Here is a 24,143-nt window from a genome sequence, read left to right as displayed (position 1 = left end):
ACAACTTGAAAATAATCAAGCCTGAATAGCTCTACAGTATGACATCTGTAAATCAAATTAATGCCCTATGCCAAACAAGCTGCAGTCTAAACTCAAATGTCACTTCTCCAAGCTCTGTTAATGTAATTCCAGGACAGTATTTATCAAAAAAAAATGGCTAAAACATAAAACAGCACTTGCTGTTATCTCACCAGATGAAGATGATCTATGTCTACACCTAGGAGAGATTTTGTTTACATTTCTCTTTTGCAAGCTCATATTATTCCTCACTGGTTATTGCTAAGTGAAAGTACTAGAAGAAGACATCTCTAGGCTTCATCTAGTTTTCCCAGTGAAAAACCAACACTAAGAAGAAAACATACTTAAATTAGGAAGCAAGACACGCCAGAGAGCAGAAAGATTGAAAAACTGGTGTAGTATAGCTTCCTCCAGAAAACAGAGCACCCACCACTCACTAAAGGCTCACAGAGTCTTAATTTCCAAGATAAACATGCTAGAAAAGAACATTAAAAACTAAAATAAAATAATGGCTCTTGCACAGTTTCATGTTCAGAGCTAGAATGGAGTAATGATGCTGGAGAACACACTTGCTGTTTGATAAATTCTCCTTTGCAAGCATTTACAGTTCAGGTAGATGTTTGCATGGAAGTAATATAGTATGAGCCAGAGGCATCTCAAACAGAAGCTGAGAGCTGTAGCTTTTACCTAAACTGCCAAGACCCACAAGCCTTTAGGTCTGAAATAATAAACAGGTTCGTTTTCTCCCAGATTCAGGGCCTGAAGCATTCCTGATGACAAACCTAATGGTGCAAGCAAAACATACAGTGGTGGGGGCCAGTGTTCCTGCTGACTGAAGACGCAGATTCCTCTTTAATCTCCAATCAGTCAGTCTGTTTAACCACTGAGAAACAGGCAGGTCAACCTAACCACTTTCTGGGTGCCTTTGGATACCACACAAAAGCAGGCGTTTCATGAAATACTACCCTGGAGTGGGCAGGCAGCAGTTTTATCTCTGATCCTCCCCTCCTTTGCAAGACGCAGGAGACAAAGTAGTAAGTGCTACTGCCTGAGGGAAGGAAAAAGGAGGAAGAGGGCAGGGGATGCACAGTAAGCTTCAGCTGGTCTCTCTCCTTGTTGGTAACAAGCTCCACTGCTGTTAGCAGGGAAGTGGAGGCAACCCCACTGTGGAAATTTGATATTATTTGTCCAAAAACCAGCCAGAATGAGCCAATGGCTCCTAGACAGAGACAAGGCACTGTCTCTGCAGCAAGCGATATGCAAACTAAGAGACAGATGCTGTCTGTACATTGTGGTCTCAACCTCTACACATTAAGAGGTTCATTTGATGAAAGGCAGCAAACCCTGCAACTGCCTTGGCATGCTGAAAAGGATGCCTGTGTGGGGCTTCAGAAACAGCTGTCTCAGGGCTCGCAGCAGCAAGGACATCCTGGGGCAACAGCAAGGCTAAACAAAGGTCATAAGCCTGCTATGGACACACATGATAAAAATGGAGTCTTATACCTTTAGTAATTATCAGGAACGAACCCCTCGGCTCTAGAAAAACTACATGTAATAAATTACACCTGTAGCTACAGCAGAGCTTATAAACAAGAGTGAGATCACAAACCTGGGAATCTCATCTCACCAGTAACTCTTGCTCTATCTGCAAGTTTACACACTATGTCCAAAAAGTCCCAATGAAAAGTGACTTGAACATGGTTTTATTTTGTTAGCCCACTGGAAAGCACCTCCTAGGGGCATGTAAAAAATCACTGCAAAGGTGCAGCTCCTGTAGCATCTCAGGATTAGGACTGCCCATGAGACCAAAGGGCTCCCCATACAACAGTGTGAGAAGGAAGGAGATGAAAGGAGCTGTTAGACCCTGCCAAGGCCCAGTCTATTTGTCAGGGTCAGGTCCAATGCGCAGAACAGCGTGGGCCTAGACACCCCTGAAGGACCACCACTTTGGAAAGGCACAATAAAGTTAGCTTCCCCAGGGAAACTTTTAAACCCATACCGGCTCCTTCTGCCTGGTTAGAGCTCCTCTGTGCCAAGTGCTCAAGAAAGGACACAAAGGATTAACAAAATTGTGAAGAAGCATGACACATTAACAGTTAATTACTCACAGTGTTGCAACAAAGGCTGAAAATTCGTTGCTACTCCAGGGGCTTGATGACAGCAGGCTGATATCAAGCCATGTGAAACAGTACATTTTGTTTTATAAAATCTGTATCACGAAAGGAACCCATTCTCTAGAGCACTCAGCAACAAAGTTTTACAGCTACAGTTGCTTCTGTGTTGCCGCAAAGTAAAAACCCGAAGACCAAGTAAACCAAAGGTCTAGGTCAGAGATTTCCTGACTCACTCCCATTTATCCCACAGGCACTCCTGAGCTCTGAGGAAGCCACGTTTTTAAACTACCTGGAAATGTTAAATTCCATTCCGTTTCAAATGTCTTCTCTCAGCAAACCGGTCAGCACAGAAGGTCCAGCCATTCAGAGGCAAGCACTGGACTATGCTGAACCGTAACCCTCCTGTGCTACCGCAGCACTCTATGGGAAGGACACCAGGGAGGGAATGAAAACAATAGGAAATTAGAAAGGAAAGCAAGACCCAGTGCTTTGCGCTGCATGTGAAAGCACTGCATGATACAGATGCAGAGATGCACCTGCTCTCACTGTGCAGGCGAATATTCATTTAATCACTAAATAAGACGTATGCATATCAGAGACACAGCTACTGCACCACAGTTCAAGGAGCTATTAGGAAGCAGATGGATTGAACTAAAACAACCAGATGCAAATTAGACAAATACAAAAGCAAAGAAAATTGATGTAAACGTTCAATTCATCCAGAGATTTTTTTTTCTCTAAGAATCTCTCATTTTGGTGTTACACTAAATAAAGAAATAAGAAAAAAATGATGTTGAAGTCTTGCCTGCAAGTTAAAAAAAAAAACAAGCAGAACAGGATTCCAGATGCTCTACAGCTGTCAGTTACAAAAGTCTGGAGAGTCAGACTTCTAAAGACTAGGAAAGGAAAATACAAGACAGAGATTGCAAAAAAGGTCCAGAATCATTGTGGGAGGGTGGGAAAACAACAGCAGAATGTATATCAGAGTATTCTTAAACTCAGTGCTACACAGAAATTCTTGCTATCCACCCAGTTTTCAATCAGTCTGAAGGATGAATTTGTTTTCTGAACTAGGTGCCCCATACACCAGCCAGAGAATTAACACAGAGCATGACAAATTACTGTGAGGTTCAGACAACACATTGCTCATACCTCCTAAGCATGAACATGGTCGTATTCAGTTAAAGGGAACCTAGGTGTTATGAACACCTACAGATTCAAGATCACCTGTAATATTTGCTTGTAGATCAGAAGGATGCAGACACAGAGTGCCTGAGCAGATGGCCAAAAGATTACACCTTAACTAAATCCAGCACATGACTTATGAGCTGGTCACTCATCACAATACAACAAAATCCGCATCCTCACACAGAGGCCAATGAAGTGCCATGCAGGGGCTGTGGGATAAATCAGAAGAATGGATGCAGTTTAATTAATGCTTTTAAAAAGAAATGCAACACTGAAAGTTGAGCATTCAAAAATGTATTTTCATGATCATCAATTTGACAAATAACTTCCTCTTCCCTGTGAAACACGAATGCAGAGTTAAAGTGTTTTCCAGTAACTGACCCCAGCTGAACAGCAGAATTGATATGTATTTCCATTTCACTCTGTGCTTTTCTCACCTTTTCCAGGTGGTCAGACTTCAGTGCACAGTGATATGCAGCACTAGGTGCAAAGGTTGCTTAAGCAACAGAAACAAGACCACAGCAAAACAAGCACACTACCCAAGACTACGTCAACACACCAAATTCACAGCCTGTGCGCCATGCAGCACGGACGAAGAAGGGACAGAATCCTTCAGGGAGAAAAGCGCTGGATAAGCAGTGCTCTAGCCCTTCGGGTCTGTTACACTTGCTATAACTGAGCCTTTGATAATAATCTTGCTGTCTGAACCCTGCACCAACAGCTATCGCACGTGTCCTCCTTGCAGAGTCAGAAACTCAACACCTCCCACTCACTCCTTGAAAGTGATTTATAAAATCCATGAGAGGCTGGCAAGTGGTGCAAGACTGGCTCATCTAACAAGGACTGTTCTGTCCCTGAGGATCTCACCTCGACACAAAGGGACCTTTCCCTCCCCTAGAAATCAAAACATTTTATATGTACAGCTCCTGCACACCCTCACCTCCCACCTGAGGATGAAGGACCCAGTGACCTCACCCCTGATTTTAACTCAGTCACTGTTTTGTTTCACATGATCCTTATAAAAGCCCAGCAGCATCAGATGTATGCTATTAAATGCAACTGTATGTGCCTAGCAGAACTGACCGTGCCATGAAACTCTTCTCACCCTTTCATAACTCAAAGAAATAGCCAGATAAAGCAGCAGTTTAATGGTTTTCCAAGCCTGTTAGAAAGATTTGACATGTCACAGCCACCTTAGTATTCCCGGTTTGAGATGGGATGAAAAAAAGAAAGGCTCCATGGCATCCTCATATATTCAGAGCTAAATTATGTTCAGAAGGAAGAGGTTTTCCTGAACTAGCTCAGAGAAGGCAGCCCCAGGGATCTGCCAGCACTCAGCAGCACCTCAACAGCCTCTGCTGTAACTGCAGAGCTCAAGGCAGGTCCGTGTGGGCTCCATCTCCTCGCAGCAGAGCCCTGCTGAGCTGGTGTGGCTATTGCAGCTGAGAGATTCCTTCAGCCTCAGGGGCCATTGAGAGACGAGACACATTTATTACTTCATACTTTGTTTTTCTGCCAGGGAAAACAAACTGCTGGTTTACATATAAACACTGTTCCAGTCAAGCGGGGAAGAGAGCACTTTATGCCCCAGTGTATTCCCTTTGAGAATAAAGGGACAGAAAGTAGGTACCTTTGTGTACCAACAGACATAAAAGCTGAGACCACATTCACAGTAAATGGAGGATAATGTTTTGTTATTGCTTGATGTGAATGGAGGGCTGGGCTGACCAGAGAACTGCTCTGTTGCCAGAAGGAAGACAAGCCACTGCAAAATGTCACTTTGCTTGGCTTTCCTTTGATTTTAGGAACATAGCACAGATTTCCATCAGTACCCGAGAACTAAGGTTGCATCTAAGGGCAGAATTTTTCTGACATAGTACCCAAAATAGTCCTTCAAAAATCCATCACCTGTTTGACTGAGACAACTGAGGAATCCAGATAGCCTCAACAGCAAGCCATCAGTATCACTAAACTTATCTCAACGAAGAGATCGATCTGCTTTAATAAGTAGTCCAGAATAAATGGAATGGACACAATAAGAGTTCATTCATTTTTAATAGTTCATCAAAATGAAAAAAACAACCCACTTATACATTGCAATTCCTGTTCATGTAGCAAAGAGCTCTCCAATTCAACCACTCTAAATGCCCACAGGACAATTTGACTCACTTTTCTCCAGGCCTTGGGTATGACAAGGGGAAGGAATGCTCCTTTCAGCAACCAACCACATTTAAAAAGTAACCACTATCATTCTTGGATTCTTCTCAAGGAGGGTTGGGAGCGGGAAGAGGTTCTATTCTGTTGCCTGTGGTAGCAAATTGATCTACCCAAGAGATTTCCATTCCGCCAGATGTCTTGAGAATGAATTATAATCCCTCCTAATTCACATGAATTAGCATCTTCCTGCTCAGATGATCTGCAAATTCATTATCCTGTCCAGAGACACACAAAGCTACTAAGTTTATTTTATTTACAACACAATTTCCAACAAACAAAGCTCTATATCTTGTCTAAATCTCTATTACTTCCATAGCCGACAACAGTGGCAGGATATCTGGAGCATTCCCTGTTTCATTCACATGAATTTGGGAGAGCCAGCAGGACAACACACTGGCCAATCTACACAAAACTGAGCAAATCCACAGTTAATATACTCTGCCGAACCAGTTATCAAATGCAAGACTATTTTGTTCAATCATCCAGTCTGACCACCTTAGTGAACTAAGCAATTCCAGATCTCCTGCAGATACTGTCACCTTTCATCTCAGCTTCTGCATAAAACTCAGCAGGTGTACACAGCACAGCTTGCAACAGGCCTTCATAGGGTTCTGCTTCTTCCATCCTTACCAAAGTTACTAGGTAACTTAAACAGAACAACTTAAAAAAACTTGGTAGGAAACCCTTTCTGGCATTGCAAACACTCCAATCAAAACCACATTCTCATGATATACCTGAGCAGAAGACAAACTTTGCAGACTCTTTGGCAAGGGTTGTTTAATTGTTTTTTACATACAGCTCAGTCCTCATCAGCAAAAGAAGCCTTGTCTTAAAAGATCCTACTTCTCTCAAAGGTACTTCATGCAACAGAAGGGGTGACAATTCAATTTACTTTCTACGATGGTTTAATGTAGTAGGCAGCTAATATAAGTAGGCTTCTAAACACTTCCAATGACAAAACAGATTCAGATAGACACACACCTGGGTCTTGTTTACAGGTTAATCTGTTACCAGATTTGTTGTGAGACACTGACTTAACATCACACAGTTTTTCAGCCTCCTGAACTGAAGTGTCATACACATTCTTGTTTGTTTCTTAGCTCAAGAACACACCTATATGAAATATTCCCTGAACTATTTCAGCAACAGAAATTCTTAGGTGAAGAAAACGCTACAGCAATTAAAAAAATTATAAATAATGCTCCAGAAGATATGCCATGGGACTTGCAGTTGTGAGCACAGTTTTGGACAGAAACATTGAACCTGAATCTCCAAGAAACACGAACCGAAAAAAAAGCATCTTACCAGGAAAATACAGGACAGGAAAAATCGAACTGATACTATGTATGCAACTTGCAGAAAGCAGTAGTGACAGGGCACAAAATGCAAGAGGAAAACTAAAGAGCTCTGCAGCTGGTTCCTTCTCTGAAGTTAGAGCAGACATCAGATTGCTTTTCCAGGATCCTTACACCCACACTTCTCTGAAAAACTACCAGGCAGCAAGGTCATGCTGTTATTTGTTGGTTTGAAAACAAAATTTGAAGTAAAGCAACTAGGACAGGATAGTTTCACAAAGAGAAAGGGTGAGAGGAGACTCACAAAACAGCAGGTCACAAAAGCCAGAACTCCCCTCACCTCTGAGCTTGTAAGTGGATACCGTGATTTTATTAAAAAGCCAGCAGAGAACAGGATCTACACCGGCAAGACACAATCATTATACCATGACCACTAGGCACTGCAAAAGGATTCCAGCACTTTAAAACATGCAGATCATTTTATCCAAAAAGCCTCAGGAGATCTTACCAATAAAATGCTTATAACATTGACAAGTTATTTTGTAAACCACAGCTCAAATCATTATTACATTAAGCATTCGCACTTAGTGAAACTTCTGCTTTGCAGTCAGGAAACTGGAAGTAGTTTACTTAGAGCTGATCCCTGAAAAAGCTTCCTGAAAGGCAGTAGGAAGCACAGTAGGAAGCATTCAATTTATTTCAGATAAGCAGCAGCTGAAATAAGCTTGACAATATTGTTGTCTGGGGGGAAAAAATCAAGCATATTCATGAACCATACAGCCAAAAAAGCTGGAAACAGATGCTGGGAAGCAGTAACAAAAGTAGCAACATGCAAAACTTGAACTTTACAACCTCCTGGAACAGATTAGCACCAGTGAATCCAGAGTGCCAACAGACCATAAAATATATTCTAGTTTTTACATGAAATATACTTGGAAACAGAAGAAGTGCAGAAATTTATACTTCCGGGCAGCTTGTGTGGCTAAACACTGCACAGGAGAGAAAAGGAGGTGGCAGTTTGAGGAGTGGAACATGTTGTGCTAGAATTCCCAACTCCAGGACACTCTTCCAGGAATTTCCATCACTGCAAACGCTCCTCCAGGCTACAGGTCTATCTACCCCCACTTCTCCTGCCTGCATGGTTCCACAGTTAAGTTGGCAGGCAGCCAGTCTCAGGAGACTTCCCCAACCAGCACAAAGCAGATCAACCCATTGAGCTCAAATCACCTTTCAGGTAACTAAAAAAAGTTGAGAATCATAAGCCATCTTCTGCCTGCTTTGGGGCTTACTGAAATGAAAGCCTCCTGGTGCCAAGACACAAATCTTCCCTCTAGCAATGCACCTCGTTATCATCCTTAAAGACTGCACAGAAAGTATTAGCGCCAACTCTCAAGAGCCCCACAGCCTGTGCTGGAATACAAGGTGCCTCAAAGACAGGCCAAGTCTGCATGCTGCTCTCCAGAGAGCCCTTTACCTCATTACTCACCTTTTCAACTTATCTGACAATAATCACGTCAATGCAAACTGACAAGTTAATTCTAGCGAGGCAGGAGCCAGCATACTCAGATGCTTATTTAGAAATGTGTTTTGCTTCTTCATAACCTTCCCACAGACATGTTATCATCTACCTGAAATTTAACTTCATTCCTAGATGTCACCTCAACCTCTGCTTCCTACTCAAAACCAAAGGTCCAGACTCTGAGACACAGTTAGTGCAGCACTCAAGCTATCTTCAGATGGTTTTGTTCACCAAGGAAAGTTTCTGAAGTGTCAGTTCTCCCGCCCTATTTCTCCACTGAGAACTGCAACCAAGTCACACAAGAGTATTCACAAACGATACCTCACAGAGACTTCCTGCTGTATCACAGATGATTGCCATGTGGTTACTGTCTCTCTGCCCACCAGCACCATGAAAGCATCCATCAGATTTGTAATTTACTGTTCTCAACACATCAGTTGTTTGAGTAAGTCCAACTGTCCCACTGCTCAAACTAGACGCTGGAATTCCCCAAGAGCCACTCTCAGATGAATGACACCTTGCACTTGGGTCCCAAACCAGCTGTCTTCTGCTCTGCAGACCAAGTGGCTCTTTGCCACCTTCAGCAGGAGTCTGCAATAACAGAAGTCATATAATGACAAGAAGGGCTGCAGAACAAGCCCATTTAGCTTCCTATTTTGTCCATTCAAACACCTAGATGATTCCTAGGAGAGATGATGAAACAGCAGCACCTATTCTATCTATGAATATGCCCCCCACTTCTAGGCTTAGGACCCAGAGGTGACATTTTGGGAACCAGTGTTTCATACTGTCTGTTCCGCCACACTACCTACTCCATCCCCACTATAACCAAGGTTTAAGGGTGCCAACAGGCAATTTCAGATGAAATCCACCTCAATATTTCTTCAATAGCAAGGGGAACATATGCTTCAGATACCATGCTTCACACTTTAGCCTCTTGAGAATACATCTTCGCTGTCACTTGACAGCAGTATCAGATGTTTTAAAGTAGCCAGACAACACAAGCAGACCCGTATCACTCTCCACTGAGAAGAAAGGTACTATCACTCAAGAGGCAATTTTAATGCCACATCCCACTCAGGCGAGAGACAAGTGACTTAGATTTATAAATCCCCAACAGAGTGGACAACAGTGAGACAAGTCTCCAAGTCCATGCACAGACATTTACTAATTTTCCACAATGTACTAACTGACGAAGTATATAACAAGTTATGGCAAGCAATACAGTATGCCCTGTGTTACTTAACAGTAATAAGAGAAAAGGTGATAGAGAAGGAGAGAGAGAAAGAACAGAGAAAACAGGTCCAAGTTCCTGAGTTGGCCATGTCTGAGTTCATCAGGGAGGCATCCATCTTCATGTCTTCTTTTTCCTTTCTATATTTCATTCCTCATTCCCCTCATTTATACACACTTTTCCTGGGTCTGTCCCTGAGGTCCACCCACCTGTATCACCTGTATGGGGAGGGATAGGCTGCTTCATGGGATGATGTAATTAGCATGAGCTCATTAACTTCATTAGCATATGCAGAGATGTCAACTTTAACATGCATTTCATGGATAATGAAGCAAATGTCATTCACTGGACAGACAACCCCTGAAACTTGACCAGATGCACCAGAGCAAACCCATCCTGTCTCCTCAGGGCTCCCTCCTCCAGCCCACCCTGTGCTACCCAGGCAGCCTTATCAGCTCCAAACTCCACATGATCCACCCCGTGACTGTAGTTTTGTTACTGGTGTTTGAGACATTCCTCGGCTGGAAGGGCCTCCACTTCCCCCCACATTCTCTCTCTCTTTCTCAGACTGTTTTTCACAGTCTTTGTTTCTTACAGGCTTATTTCCCTCAGGCCTTGTTCCGGGGAGTTACAAGTTGTCTCACAGGTACACTGCTACCTGTTTGACACCGCAAATAGAGTTTGTGGGGTTTTTTAAAGCTAAACTAAATAGCCTCCTCACAACCACAATACACAAAAAAAATCCTTCTTCAAATTTTGTGGTGCTATAAGAAGAAATAAGTCCCTTATTATCACCACCATTCCTCGAGGGTAGATACACAAACGTTAGTTGACTGAGTAATGCCTCCTAGCTTTGGCCTGACCTAGTACAGACAGGCAATCATCACCCCTGACTGACTGGTCTGAATCAGTTGCATTTTTTTGAGAACTGGGAAAACAAACACACACTGAAGTTGTGTTATGTTGGCTTACAAACCAAGAGATGATGCCTTTTGTGCAAGGTTTGCTTTCCAAGGGGGGTGGGGAAGCAGAGTGTGGTCATGGAGAAATGGATTTGATACTATTTGTGTAACAGAACAAGTTTTAAACAAAAAGGAAACTTGATGTAGCCAACTTCCCTGATTCCACAGAACAGCTCCACCTCTACATACCTACCACCCAAACACTAAAACCAGGTGCTAAAACGCACAGCTAGTAGAAATCCTCTAACATGTATTTCTTCCTTTCTGGGCTGAGCAACACAGACACAGATTCACTGAAGTTTCTGCTCAGCAGCTGTTTTGAACAGAGCAGTGAGGACAGGATCTTATTCAAATCACAGAGATTATGAGAGGTTAATCCTCTTGACGCTGGCAACACAGACAACTCTGTCAGACGACCTGGTTCCCCAACCAAGAGGTGAACTAAGCAGTAATCCAAGCTGCCTCTTCTCTTCAATATTTCATTGCAGCCTTTATTTTATTTCATTAATAAAAAGCAGTTTGGGTGCAACACACTGGAGTGAGTTACTGTGTTCATGACTCTCTCAGAAGGTATATTCTGTTAGATTGTGCTTCCAGTTGCTTTGCTTTAAGGAGTTCCCTGCATGATAGAGATTTCTCCTGAACTTTTAACTGGTTTATGATCAGAAGAGACAGCATCCCTATTCCTGAATCTGTGCCTGATCAGGGAAAAAAAAAAATAAAAATCCATAGAATCTTCCAGAATTTTTAGATATAGGAGATAAAGATTATTGGGCAGAGAATAAAGGAGGCCTCAGATTTTCAGTGGCATAAATTATCCTTCTCTCAAGTTCTGCAAGGTTCAGAAATATAGTCTTTTAGGTTAGTGGAAATGCCTTAATTGAATAAGGGAACAAAACCCATGCTATTTAATTTCACACAAAACAGACTTCAACTCATATATGCCCCCAGCTGCCAAAGATTAAGGAAATGTGCCTAATGAAAGCCATATCCTTGCACCAGAAGGCAGGAAGAAAGACAGACTGATAACATATTAAGTCTGCTAGGAGCCACTCTGAGTTGGTAAACTGACTTTGCTGACAAACCAATAGTCCAACTAGTTTATAAGAAAAGCTTCAGTGGAAAAAAAAAAAAAAAAAGACAAGGCATAGAATTTTAAAACAACACCAAAATTTAAAAATGAAAAAAATCCCAAAATTTAAACAAAATTTCCGGTTCAGAAACAAAATGAATGGATAAATTGGTTTGTTTGGGGCTTTTCTTATTTTGAGAATAATGTACACCTCTCTACAGAATCATTTCTTCCAAGACACAGGGCACATGCAGCTGCTGCTCAGACTCTGTACGCACAGGTAAAAGCCACTTAAATGGCTACATTCTTGCCAGGGTTATTAGTTCAAATCACACAGCCTGGTCACAGCAAAGTAATAGCTGCTATAAGACACAAGTACTCTCATACCAAACAAAGAAAAAGCAGTAATTACAGATAGAATAAAACAACTTGTGTGCTTTTCGTTTGGCTGGTGTGTGCTTCTCTCCTCAGTCAACAAAACCACTGAAGTCATCTATATAGCCTCCCAAATGACTCAGATTTCCACACTCCCTGTTCAGATTTAGTTTAAACGAGATGCACCCTGGAAGAAGAGTTGCTGACTAACCACACCAGAAGTGATCGCCACCTAATCACAGCCTTGGTATATTTTCTGGTAGTTTCGATTTAAGTTACAGGATTGCAAGCAATCAACCAACTGGAACACAGCTACTTGTCAAGCAGGACTGAGCACAAACTTGCCCTGAAAAGCACTGAGCTAAAAACTGATAGTAACAAATATAATTATTCAGCTTCAGAAGTCTAGTATATTCACCAAAAGAAAAACTCAAAAATAAAGCAACAGGACAGTTGTGGTGGATTCAGTAACTTTTTTTTTTTTTTTCTTTTAAAGCAAAAACATCCCACCATACTACAGCAAATAATAAACTCCCAGGAAAAACAGCACCTGTGCTTTTCCACACCAGATAATGAAGAGGGAATGGTCTAGTTTGAAAAAATAGTTTTAATGAAATTATTAATATTGCATTACTTAAATATTTACTTGCTTGAGTTCACAAGCCAGAGAAAAGATTAATATCTAGAAGATAAAAATAAGGTGACTGTGAGCATCAAGAAAGAGTAAAGGAACTGTTTAGGATATGAGTTATGGTGTAAATTAATGAGACTCCCAGGCAGGAATGGGAGATGTAGCACAACACTGCAGACTAATTCTTTGGCAGCCTGACTTTACTTTAGAATTCACAAACTACTCAAACAGTTCTGGTCCATGGAAGACACACAAATTGCAGAAACAGGGCAGTCAGAATGGCGCTAACATTTTTGCCATTTTTGTTTGTTTGTTTGTTTAAGGTCTTGGGACACTGGTCACTTGGCAATATTCCCCCAGAAGGAACCTGTTTGATGGTGTTTGGTTTTTTTCAAGTGAATTTTGTATAGACAGAATGTGTTTTATAAATTCAGCCTAGAGACTGATACCCAGGGCAACCACATGATTTTAACTCCATCTGGAAGAAACAGCCAAATGGCTGCTCCCCATGGCATTTTTTACAGTATCTGAAGGAGCTGCATCTCCCAAACACAATTAGCATTCTCCCGCCAATACTTTTGTTTTGACACAGCATGTACACAAAGAACTGAACCACAACCAGGTCTTACTAATGACAAGGATTATGCCCATGACTGTTCTCCTGAAACCCATACTGTTTGCATTTAGGCCTCCATAAAAATCCAAGTGACATTCCATCAGTCTAAATGGCAATAAAATCAAAATCATTAACTAAAATAAACATTCCTAGGTAACAATCAAGTATGAGCATGTTCCCTCACATGTAGTTTGGTTTTCTATTATTAAAATTTATAAATAAACAAGATGCTACAACCAAGTATTACCTTAGTACAGTTTGTCTATAGCAAGTAGTTGTCAGAGCAGTAATTCACATCATAATGAAGTTAGTGCTGTGAGGTTCATAAGACTGCAAGGGCCCTTCGGGGTCACCAACTCTAATGTTGGTTCTCCTATCACCCGTACCACTTAAGCCATTCAAAATGATTCCTGACATCCAGTCTACACTTTAATTAATAGCATAGTCATACCTTCTACATCTTATGTCAACACTATCCTCCACCTTAATGTTTTTCCTCACCCTGTGCTTAATTTCCTAATGTTTTTAATGTACAAGAGTCATAGATCCCATCAGATTCTGTTTATCAGCACCATGGGGCTAAGCCACAAGGACACCCCCAGTGCTTTTTCTTTCACCAAGCTTTGTATTTTTCAGAAATTGTTGTCACTTGCCTTTAAGTGCATAGCTCTTCTACACAGTATCAACTCATTTTCATTACTGCTGTCCTCAGGGCCATTACATTATATTTATCTACTTCCAAACCGATTATGTCATTAGGACTTGTCTTAAAAACAACTTTGACACACACATTCCTACTTTTCTTGCCACATCACAAGTGGAAGACATCTATCTGCTTCTCTCACTAGTCTTTGCAACATTACTAGCTTCTGCTACAGCCAGTTCCTTACATATTTTACATGTCTTCTGCCAATTCCAATTTTCTTAAAAAAGAAATGTCTGCTATGATAATTTGTGAGATATTATAAAAGTCCAAACAGATGCGTGCTTTTATCTAGAAACAACAGGTTAGCCCAGCACAATATTCCTCTCGTAAACCCACACCACATTTTATACCTGATGACCTTCCCTACTGCTTCCACCCATCTAGAGTTTTTATCATTCTCTCTTTAAAATTTATTTTAAACATTGCATATTATCACAGTCTTGCCTGCTTTTGAAATCAAGACCTGTACTTACACATGTTTATTGTCCATATCTTTATCTTCCTGTCAAGCCACAGAAACCACCTTTCTCATTCTCCAGTTAGGTGATGCCACTGCTTACAGCAGTAGTTAAACTTTTGCTAACATAGCTCTGATCTCAAGCACTGCATGTTTTAGCACTCTGGGCTACAGATTAGCAGACACAAATTCAAGGTTTTAACAGTTTTGTCCCACCTTGTATATCTGCACATTATTTTCAGTGTCATTCTCGTAAGAAACCATTCAGGTCATACCCACATCATCTTTGTTCAACTCCCTGTCCTTAGACACAGCAGCCCAACTCCTTCCTTTGTGAGACTGGCTGTTTCTCCTTTTCACTTGCAAAAGGTATTAAAATAGCTAACGCAAGACAGCACCTTGTCTGCTGAGGGGGAAGACCCTGTCTTAGTCCTGGACTTCCTGATCTTCAAGATACACCTTCCTTTTACAAACTGCTTTGTTGCCCACACCTCTCAGAGGTTCTGTGTTTGCTCACTAAGTCCTGACGCAATAATGATCAGGTGAATCATCAGCTCTGGGTCATTTCCTAGGTGGAGCCTTTTCTGTTATTTGAGATGCTAATATTTACCCCGAGAGCTTCACTGAATTTCATGAACTCCTCTGTATCCAGGCTCCTCGCTTCACCAAAAAGCTGCTTTTCTCTAGAGGTTTGACAGTTACTGGTCTACACGTTTATCTGTTTAACTTAACCTAGTATTAGCTGTGATCAGCCAAACCAAGTTCACTTCTACATTCAGCTTCCCTGAAGCATCTTCTGTGCTCCTTAAAGCCACACCTACAGTTAACTCCATCAATTATATGGCTTCAGTTAATATCCGATGATGAAACTGTCAGATAACACAGCTCTCTGTACCCAGCCATTCACTCTCTGGTGTGGGGAGTTAGTCTCTGACAGTGACAATACCCAGAAATACTTCTCTCTAACCATATTATGAGATTTCTACCCACATTTAAATCCTGGACTACGTGCAGTAGATCTCCTGCACTATCACAGCAAAATCTCTTATCAGCTCTTCCCAAAGCAATTTCAGCCCAGCTGGTTCTCTTTATCCACACTAATGCCGCTTTACAATTTTGCATCACTAACACACAGTGGAATTTTCCCAGTCACCTTTATTCCTCTCTTTCCAGAGTAGCACATCCCCTCCAACATCTCTGTTCCCCTCGTAACTCACACTCCTCGTGGCTCCTGCTAATGTTATGAGGGCTAGTTCCAAGTCCTACACCAATAGCCTCCTTCCCACCAATTCAGTCACAAGCTCCCCACTTTGCTTTACAACACTAACGTGTTTGCAGCCCCTTGGAAACAAACACAAAACTACTAATTAAAATGTTTTTCTATTCTTACTTTATATAACTGTATCAGTTGTCATTTCAGGATCATGTAATCCCTATTTCATCTCCAACACCTGTTCTTTCCTGATGTTCTATAAGAAAAAAAAATACAATGCAGGCCCTCAGCAAACATGCACAGGGTTAACTCATACATATTCAGACTTCTGTCCTGTGCTGCTCTGCTCCAATAAAGCCTGAAAACATTTCTATATCGACTAAAGTGTCAGATACATACAGAACAGCAACTTCAAACTCAAGTCTACAATAGAAGTAAAAGGTTTGTCGGTAGAGCTCTGTTAAACCACACTCCTCCCACCTAGTCAAAGTGTAACAAAACAGTGATTTAACACTGCAACCCAGTAGGTCATGGCATGTCATGATCTTTTTCTAACCATGGGAGAATATGTAAACACTTCTCATTGTAGTCAGATTAGTCAATACAACAGCCAGGTACCTCTACTCAAGTAACAGACATTACCAAACTCCATTCTTACCAATCCTTCAGTATTGGAAGAGTGAGGAGTACATACTTCATGATAGCCTCTCCAATCTAAGGAAAAGCACACCAACCTCTGCTGTTGTGATGTTCAAGTTAAAAAAAAAGTTCACTCTAAAAAGCATAAATTTGTCACATTGACGATAAACAACATAAAGCTGCCAAGAACTACAGAAAATGCTTCATCAATTTTAATTCAGAATCTGATCTTTTTCTAGAAGACTCTATGCTGTTACACTGAAAAGTACTATGTCCTACAGAGGGTCATATTAGATGATTACAACAATTCATTCTGGCCTTGTAACTGTGGAGTTTCTAATCAGCTAATCTCCTCAAAAAATCTCCTACTAAAATGGAGCATACACAGACTCCACTTACTTAATTTGATATGTCAAAATCTAATAAAATTTTGCACATGCAGCAAGTTATACCAGGTAGGAAAGGCTGAAATAAAATTACCGTTTCACATCTATTTTTCCCTTCCCACCAATCCATATCCATGTTGCATGCCAAATTCAAATAACATACTACAAGTTTAGATTCAGATTGGGAGTTCAAGGTTGGGGGATGTTTGAACCAGAAAATAACAAGAATTAATTTTGTTAAAAACCAATACTTTATTTATTTATGAAATGGCATTATGGTTTTGGTAGAGTTAGAATTCCCATATCCAAAAATCAAGGCAATCTCAGCTTTCTAGTAATTTATGGCACCTCAGTCTCTCAGAGAAGAGCCACATGAAACATGCTTTCCACAGAGGCCAAACAATCTTCTGAAGAATACCTTCTTCAAGCTTGCCTTTAAAGAAGTCTCAGAACAAAGAATAACTCATGAAATTGGGACGGTGAACAAAATAGGAATAACAGTTTTCTAAAAATGTGTAGTAGATCACGCAGCAGTCAAATTCCTTCCTCACCCAAAGCTACCATGACATCATTTCAATTAGCATCTGGTACTCCTGGCCCTATAGGAAAAAACAGTTATTAAAGATTTCCAGAATAACAGTTTTTACATCTTCAGAGTATAACTTCAGCCATAACACTCCACAGGGACTTAATTTGCAAAGGACTGTGGTTGTTGCAACAGAAGACTGTGACAACTAAATGTGAATCACCACAGGTACTGAAAATCTGAAGTCCCTGGACATTTCCTGGAAACAAGTTCTGAGGTTTATACAAGCCCTCAGGAAAGCAAAATCTCTCTAAAGGGTTTCTCTCTGGAAATCTAAATATCTGCGTATTCACATATATATATTTATTCCTTGAAAACTGCTATATTTGCTAAGCAGAAATGTTCAGTTTAAAACATAGGTTAAATGAAATTTGACCTGGACTTTCTTCATGCTTAGTCTTTCCATCACTACCTGACTATATGAAACTGGTTTGAAATATCATTAAGACATAGAGAAATTAAAAAAAAACAAAAACAAACACCTCAAACATCAAACAACAGAACACAAAACTCTGAAAGAACCCAGTTTACACAGCAGTCTTTAAATAATCTGGTCAAGGATTTGCTGAAAACAAATGTTTTGCAGTAAATATCTTGTGATACTCAGGATGCTAACCATCAGTACAGAGCAGAATAAATCACACAGCTCCCCATGCTTGAAGTTGATAAAGCTGTCTGGCCTCAATCAGGTACCCAGTGGCACAAAAAATAAGATAAATCTATTACAACTCCAAAAATTATGGCAAGCCAAGAGAGGTGGCAACAGAAAAGTCCTGTGAAGGTTCAGAAGCACAGTACACCTTCACCAACACATGAGGCTCCATATCAGTGCCCGAACCTGGGTGTTCGCTCTCTGTGCACAGCGGCACTACCCAGGCCCCTTGCCAGCTCAAATGCAGCCCTGGTACAGCTGAGCAGAAAGAAGGACTGGTGGCACAAAGACACAAAAATGCGAGACAGCAGCACAACACAGGGCAGTTTGCTACAACCCTTGTTTGTTCCCAAAACAATCAACTGTCTTGCAGCCCAGGCCTTGGACAGCAGCCCTATATCATCCTCCAGAAAGGTTTCAGGGGATGCAGTACCTGCATCAGCTCATTTTGCCTTATTCAAGCATGCCTGCACCCCTGCCACAGGGCCTGCAGTACTGTGCTGCCATAAAAGCTTAAAAGAACCAAGGGTTTAATGGCTCCAGACCCAAACACTGTTCCTCAGGAGAGGCCAAAGATGACAGCCAGTTGGTTATATGTTGCAGATTTCATCTGGACAGAGGGGTGATGCCAGAAGTATTTTAGCTTTTTCTTTTTTTAATGATGTTTCTTCAACTGAGTATTACTACATTGGCCTGAGCTGAGAAAATAAGCATTGAGTATGCCAATACTCAAAAGTGTAATTCTGCAGTTATTTTATACTTAATAGTTATGTCTCCATGGTGGAAGTGCTGGAGTCTGTTTAGCCAAGCATTTAGCTGTAAAGAATTAAGAGAGTTAAGTCACAGGAGCTTTAAGTAATAAGGTTAAAACCAGTATTCCTTAAAGGGACACAGTCAAATCTGGAAGCCAAACTTCTTTCAAAACTCGCCAACAGTCTTAGGATCAAGATTATCTCAAACAAGTCACCTCCTCAGACATGCCATTCCAGTGCAATTCACTTTCCGTTCATATGGGATGTTCAATGCAAGAAAGAGCATCAGGAATATGAGTTCAGCATGAAGTTGTTGAAAGACCATACCTTCTCTGTGTTCCTAAACGCCCAAAGTCCCCATATACAGGCAAGCAAGAAGGAAACAAAATCAGGTTTTTAATCCCTTTAAAACAGTTTCTAACCCATGCATCCTGCCCCGCAATGTTAAGACCTTTACAAATTTAAGCCTGGCCAGCAAAAGTAAAATGTGCAAACAAAGCACGTCAGGTTTATATATACTTGACAACACCTCAATTTAGTTTTCTCTCAGCACAGTATTTCCATAAACCAATGGTCTCTGAACATGCTTCCATGCTGAATGCAGGTACCCAACTCCCTTACAGTTCTTTCCAAATCCCACCCCAACTCATCTGACAAAAGGATGAACACATCAACACTCAAGAGCAGTGAGCTAGAGGGAACATAAACTGAGTCACAGCCATTAGCTGGCAGCGTTGCCTCTCATTTTTAAGATGCCCTCGGCTAGCTGTCAGAGAGACAGCATACCTGCCAGTACCATGCTCCTATTCGTTGCACTTTCCACGACAGTAGGACATGAATTCATGTCATAACACAGTGCTTATGAAGTTCAACCAACATCAGTCAGAAAAATTCCTCAGCTGAGGACTTCTCATCCCATAGCCACAGCTGGTCTCTTGCATTCTGTGCTGGACAAGAAGGAAAAAGCCAGTAATATCTGCAGGTACTCAGGATGTTATTTGTTAGTTAGAAGCGTAATTATTCAAGTATTCAAAGTTAATAATGAGGAAAATAATCTAAAAGGACATTAAAGAATCTATTTCAAAATCCTGGTGAAGGATGCGGGCATCTCGACTTCTTGCGATACACCAAGTAAATCTCACTTGCATCTTTCCATTAAACTATCAACCAGAGGTTTCTTGGTTTAATTTTTTTTTTTTTTAAAATCTGGATTAAACTTGAAGATTTCTTCCCAGCTGAACCAGAAATAGAAATGCTCATAGTGTATTTCATAATATATTTAACTAAAATCTGTGAACTCATCACAGAAGACAGTATTAGTCATATAAAGACAGTTAAACAGAGAAATGCTGGAGAGTTCATATGCCTACAGTACTACTTCAGGTCTTTTAAAACTTGCAAATAGTGCTCCAACTCAAAAGCCATTTAACAGGAAAATAACTATTTTGGATCCCCCCTATGATTTACTCTTACAAAACAATTATTTAAGAGCTACCTGAAGTAGTTGTGATGAAATCAAATACAACTGATTTGTAGCAATACACAAGGGACATTTCGGAGTGGGTTAATTTCATAAAGCTGAGGATAATTATTAGAAAATTGACTGAGAATAATAAAATTGAACAAAACCTGTGATACCAGATGCAGGAATCATTTATTAAGAGTTTTCTACAGAGCCAAAAAGTCACTGCTCCTCAAGTAAGAAGGACAGCTGAAATCCATTCCATCCCAGAGAGCTATAAGCCATGGTAAATATACAAGAAAAACAGTATCAATACAGGTTGGGTAGGCCTAGGTGTAGGAAGTTAGATGCAGGGGAAAGCCCAGCCCATTAATTAACTTACCTGCTAATGGTGAAGAAATAACAGGCATCCAATAAACATTTGCCCTGTGACGGGGGTGAGGTAAGTGCCTGTGAGATGCAGTGAAGATGATGTTAACCATCCAAGATGCTAATAATAAAAATCAGAAGGTCTAGATAACCACCACTCAGGTGTCAGTGAGAAAGTTTATAGTCTGGTGACATTTGCTTTAAATGCATCCTGAGAGATTAGATAACAAGCTCCAAGGAGAGCAGAGTATGACGCCTGAGGTGACACTCAGCGCACACTTGTAGGAGGACGGGTACCTACAGATCACTGAGCACACCAGACATGTCTGAAACGTCTAAGGAGTAAAAGTTCCAAAAAGATTACATCTACTATTCAACACCAGTTTGGAAAGGCTGATTTAAACTACAGAGATTTAACACTGAGACTTTTTTGAGACATGTGACTTACCACTGCAGAATAGTGTCTTTAAAGTGTAAAATACATAATATGGTGGAAAGACAGTGTAACAGAGCAACAGTTAGCAACCGGAGAGAACAGTCATTAGTGGGGTTACTCATTGCAAGGGCCTGCCATGTTTCAACATTTTCGTTCCTAGACTGGGCATTTGCAGTTTATACAAAACCATGCAGGACACAGAACAGGCAAATAATGAAACCAGCATTATGCACAGCAGCCTAGCCAGGTATAGGGAAGGCCTAAGAGAAAAGACAATCCTGCTAAATGAAGAGGGATCTGATCCAAACACCCAGGATATACCTTGTAGAATAGGAATCCGTATCACGGAAAGCATCTGCCAAATTTTACAGGTCACAGTAGACAAGCAAAACATTATTTCACCAAAGTCTTTGGTAAAGATGGCTAATGGATGCACATCACACGCTGGCGATAGGAATAAAGCAGATTTCAGTTCTCCATTTAATGATGATGAGATCACCAGAGGAAAATTAAATGCAATTTTCAATTCTGTAGAAACTTTAGAAGTATGGTCAGAAAATAAAGATTGCAAAGATGAGCAAATTCAAATGGTCAAGAGAAACCTTTCAAACTACAGACCCCAGAAGTCTTTCCATCTAACAAGAGACGAGAGTAACAAGTTGCTTTCACACACTCCCCACAAAGAAAATGCCAGGTACTAGTAAGCTTTAACCTACCAAAGAGGCAGAGTAGGGTAAGACCCTGCACACCCTCAGAGCAGCTCCCAGCCTGTTTGCAAGATGATACAATGAATTATCTGAATGAAAAAGCCAGAGAGCAAGAGATATTAGGCATGTCACTCTGGTTTAAGCTCTCCTGGAACAGCACTGAGAACAGCTTTCACTGATTGATTAAAGTATTTTTCAAAACATCAAGTAAAATTTGATCACAAGGCATAAAAAAAAATGCAGGAGGAAATTTAAAAGGAAATTTGTAAAAGGATCATTTGCCATCAGACATACGCATTTCACATGCCTCCAAGTCAAATATTTGAAATAAGGTCCTGGATTTAAAAGAGCAGTTTCATTTGTTTGGACTTTATATGCCATTGTGTAAATTGCAACTAGCCCTCAAACTGTTACAGTTGAAAATTAGGATCTTTCAGCATTTGGATTAAATACAGCACTTTGTTGTATATTAAAACCAGATGTTAATAACAACCTTATTAAATTTGACCCGGCAGATCCCAAACCGAAGGAGTCAGCTGAGAGGACACCAAGTGAGCAAGAAGAAAACAGACGCTATTCAAATTCAAGAATCACCTCTACACACTTCCTTTACACTGATAATTACACTTCCTATACACTGAAAATTACACAGGGGTTTCAAGTAGCTCTTAGTCCCTAAATACTTAAAACAAAGACTCTATACTGTTCTTTGAAACTTCTGCAGTAAGTGTCCAAAGCTGAAGGAGAGAGTGTTTGAAACAGGAAAATAAATGACTGCCAGTGCATCACAAGTCAAATGTGGTCTCTAGGTTTTAAATATTCCTATTATTTAAGAACAGAAGAAGCTTGAAAAGTTTTCTCTCCAATTAAGCTACCAATTACAGCTTTACAAACCCCATACTTAAGTCTCAATGCAGAGAAGCTCCTTTAGTGGCAAGGACTATTTTATCTTAGTGTTATTATCCCCATTTCTAATGCACTTCACTTTGTTCCAACACTACATATGCTGGTAGCTTCCTCACTAATTACAGCTAGAGAAACGGAGTTCATGATACTTGCATAGCAAATTCTTCACAAAGCGTTATATTTTTATTAATACTCTACCTTTATAACCTGTACTTCTGCTACTGCTTTTAACGTCCAATTCTGTTCTTTTCCATTTTGATCTACACAGACAGGCAGGGTTTTTTTCAATTCTGTGAGCATTTCAGAATACTGTCACAACACAGCAATCCAATTACGCTATTGCTAAGGGTTCCATTTACAAGTGTGTAATGTAGGGAGCTCCAGCTAGATCTTCACCCTTGAGACAGAAAGAGCTGGAGGCACTGCATTCAGCACTACAGAGAGCACAGAGGTAAATTGAGGCTATTGCATCAGGAGGAGAAAAAAACCTTTAAACACAAAAACAACCCCTCACATTTGATTACCACACTTTTGGTTATCAATATTTCTGAGTACTCCATAAGTCAGAAATGAAAACACCTTTGCTATGGTTAACACCCATTTCCATTTTCCCTGTTTGCTTCTTTCACATGGATGTCAATAGAGTTCCATTTGGTGGACAGGTACTAGAACCCAAATTTTGCTGGCAATACAGGGATGCACAGTTACATTCACTGGAGTAGTATTCCAACACTCAGCTATACTGACAGAAACGTCACCAGACAAACAAGTGTTTCTAACTCTTCAAAACAGCAGCAAGATAAACAGTAGGCAAAAAAATTAACGTCCCTAAACTCCAGACAGTCATTTCACACACCTGTCAAAATTTTAGACTGCTGGACCAGAAGAGATCACCTAACTCAATCTCCTACGTATCTCAGGCACCAAATTCCACACAGATACTGCGGATCAGGCCCCAAGATAAAAGCACATTAGACAACAGCACTATGGCCTCATGGAACTATGCCAGGTACGACGCAGAGGGGTGAGGGAAGATCCCCATTGCCAATATCCTTGCAACAGCAAAGCATTTCAGACATTGATACAGTGAACAGGACAGACAGGTATGAGACAAAGAGTCACAGTTTTTACTGTAATTATCAGATGGGTAAGGTAGGTCAAGAGGTTAGGAACACAATGGCACTGAAAACACAGCATAAGCTGTTATAAAGCAGAGAGGAGGAAAACTAGAAGAGAATCATCACTGTCTTGAGACAGCTAGAGCTGGTGACAAAGCAAGACATAAAAATAGTGGTCAAGTGAAAGGGTCTGAACTATGTTTCAGGACAACGATGCAAACAGAGCAAAGGAACTGATGACAGAGCACCCATAAATGGGTGATCCAACCTCAGAAGGGTCCTCCTTTGCTATGACACTTGGAAGCTGCACTGAGATAGCAGTTATGTCTTTTGGTAAATCAGAAGACAGCAAAGATCAGAGTAAGAAGTATAATTAAGTTGAGATGTGAGGTAAAATCAAGACTTCCAAGAGAAGGCCAAGAAAGTTAATGATGCAAGATTGATGTGAAAAACTAGACTGCTTCACTGGGATTAGTTTTATTTAATATGTGCTATTTTCACAAATACAACACT

The 24,143-nt window shown here is 40.7% G+C and overlaps 1 protein-coding gene across 13 annotated transcripts in view; it reads right to left on the bottom strand.

The window, feature by feature from the left end:
• UNC13B (unc-13 homolog B) overlaps positions 1-24,143 on the bottom strand; it is a 220,296-nt gene that overhangs the window by 193,017 nt on the left and 3,136 nt on the right. For 5 of the 13 annotated variants that reach the window (XM_074932219.1, XM_074932217.1, XM_074932220.1 and 2 more), the window contains exon 1: positions 1,321-1,342. The exons of the other annotated variants lie outside the window; for them this stretch is intronic. In XM_074932219.1, coding sequence (XP_074788320.1) covers positions 1,321-1,342 — 22 coding nt within the window. Of the gene's footprint in view, positions 1-1,320; positions 1,343-24,143 lie in introns of those variants that run through there. 13 annotated transcript variants of the gene reach the window in all.

The sequence above is a fragment of the Athene noctua genome, chromosome Z, assembly GCF_965140245.1.
Source record: "Athene noctua chromosome Z, bAthNoc1.hap1.1, whole genome shotgun sequence".
Taxonomy (NCBI): domain Eukaryota; kingdom Metazoa; phylum Chordata; class Aves; order Strigiformes; family Strigidae; genus Athene; species Athene noctua.
The sequence above is the reverse complement of the archived record's forward strand: the minus strand, read 5'-3'. Positions and strand labels throughout refer to the sequence as shown.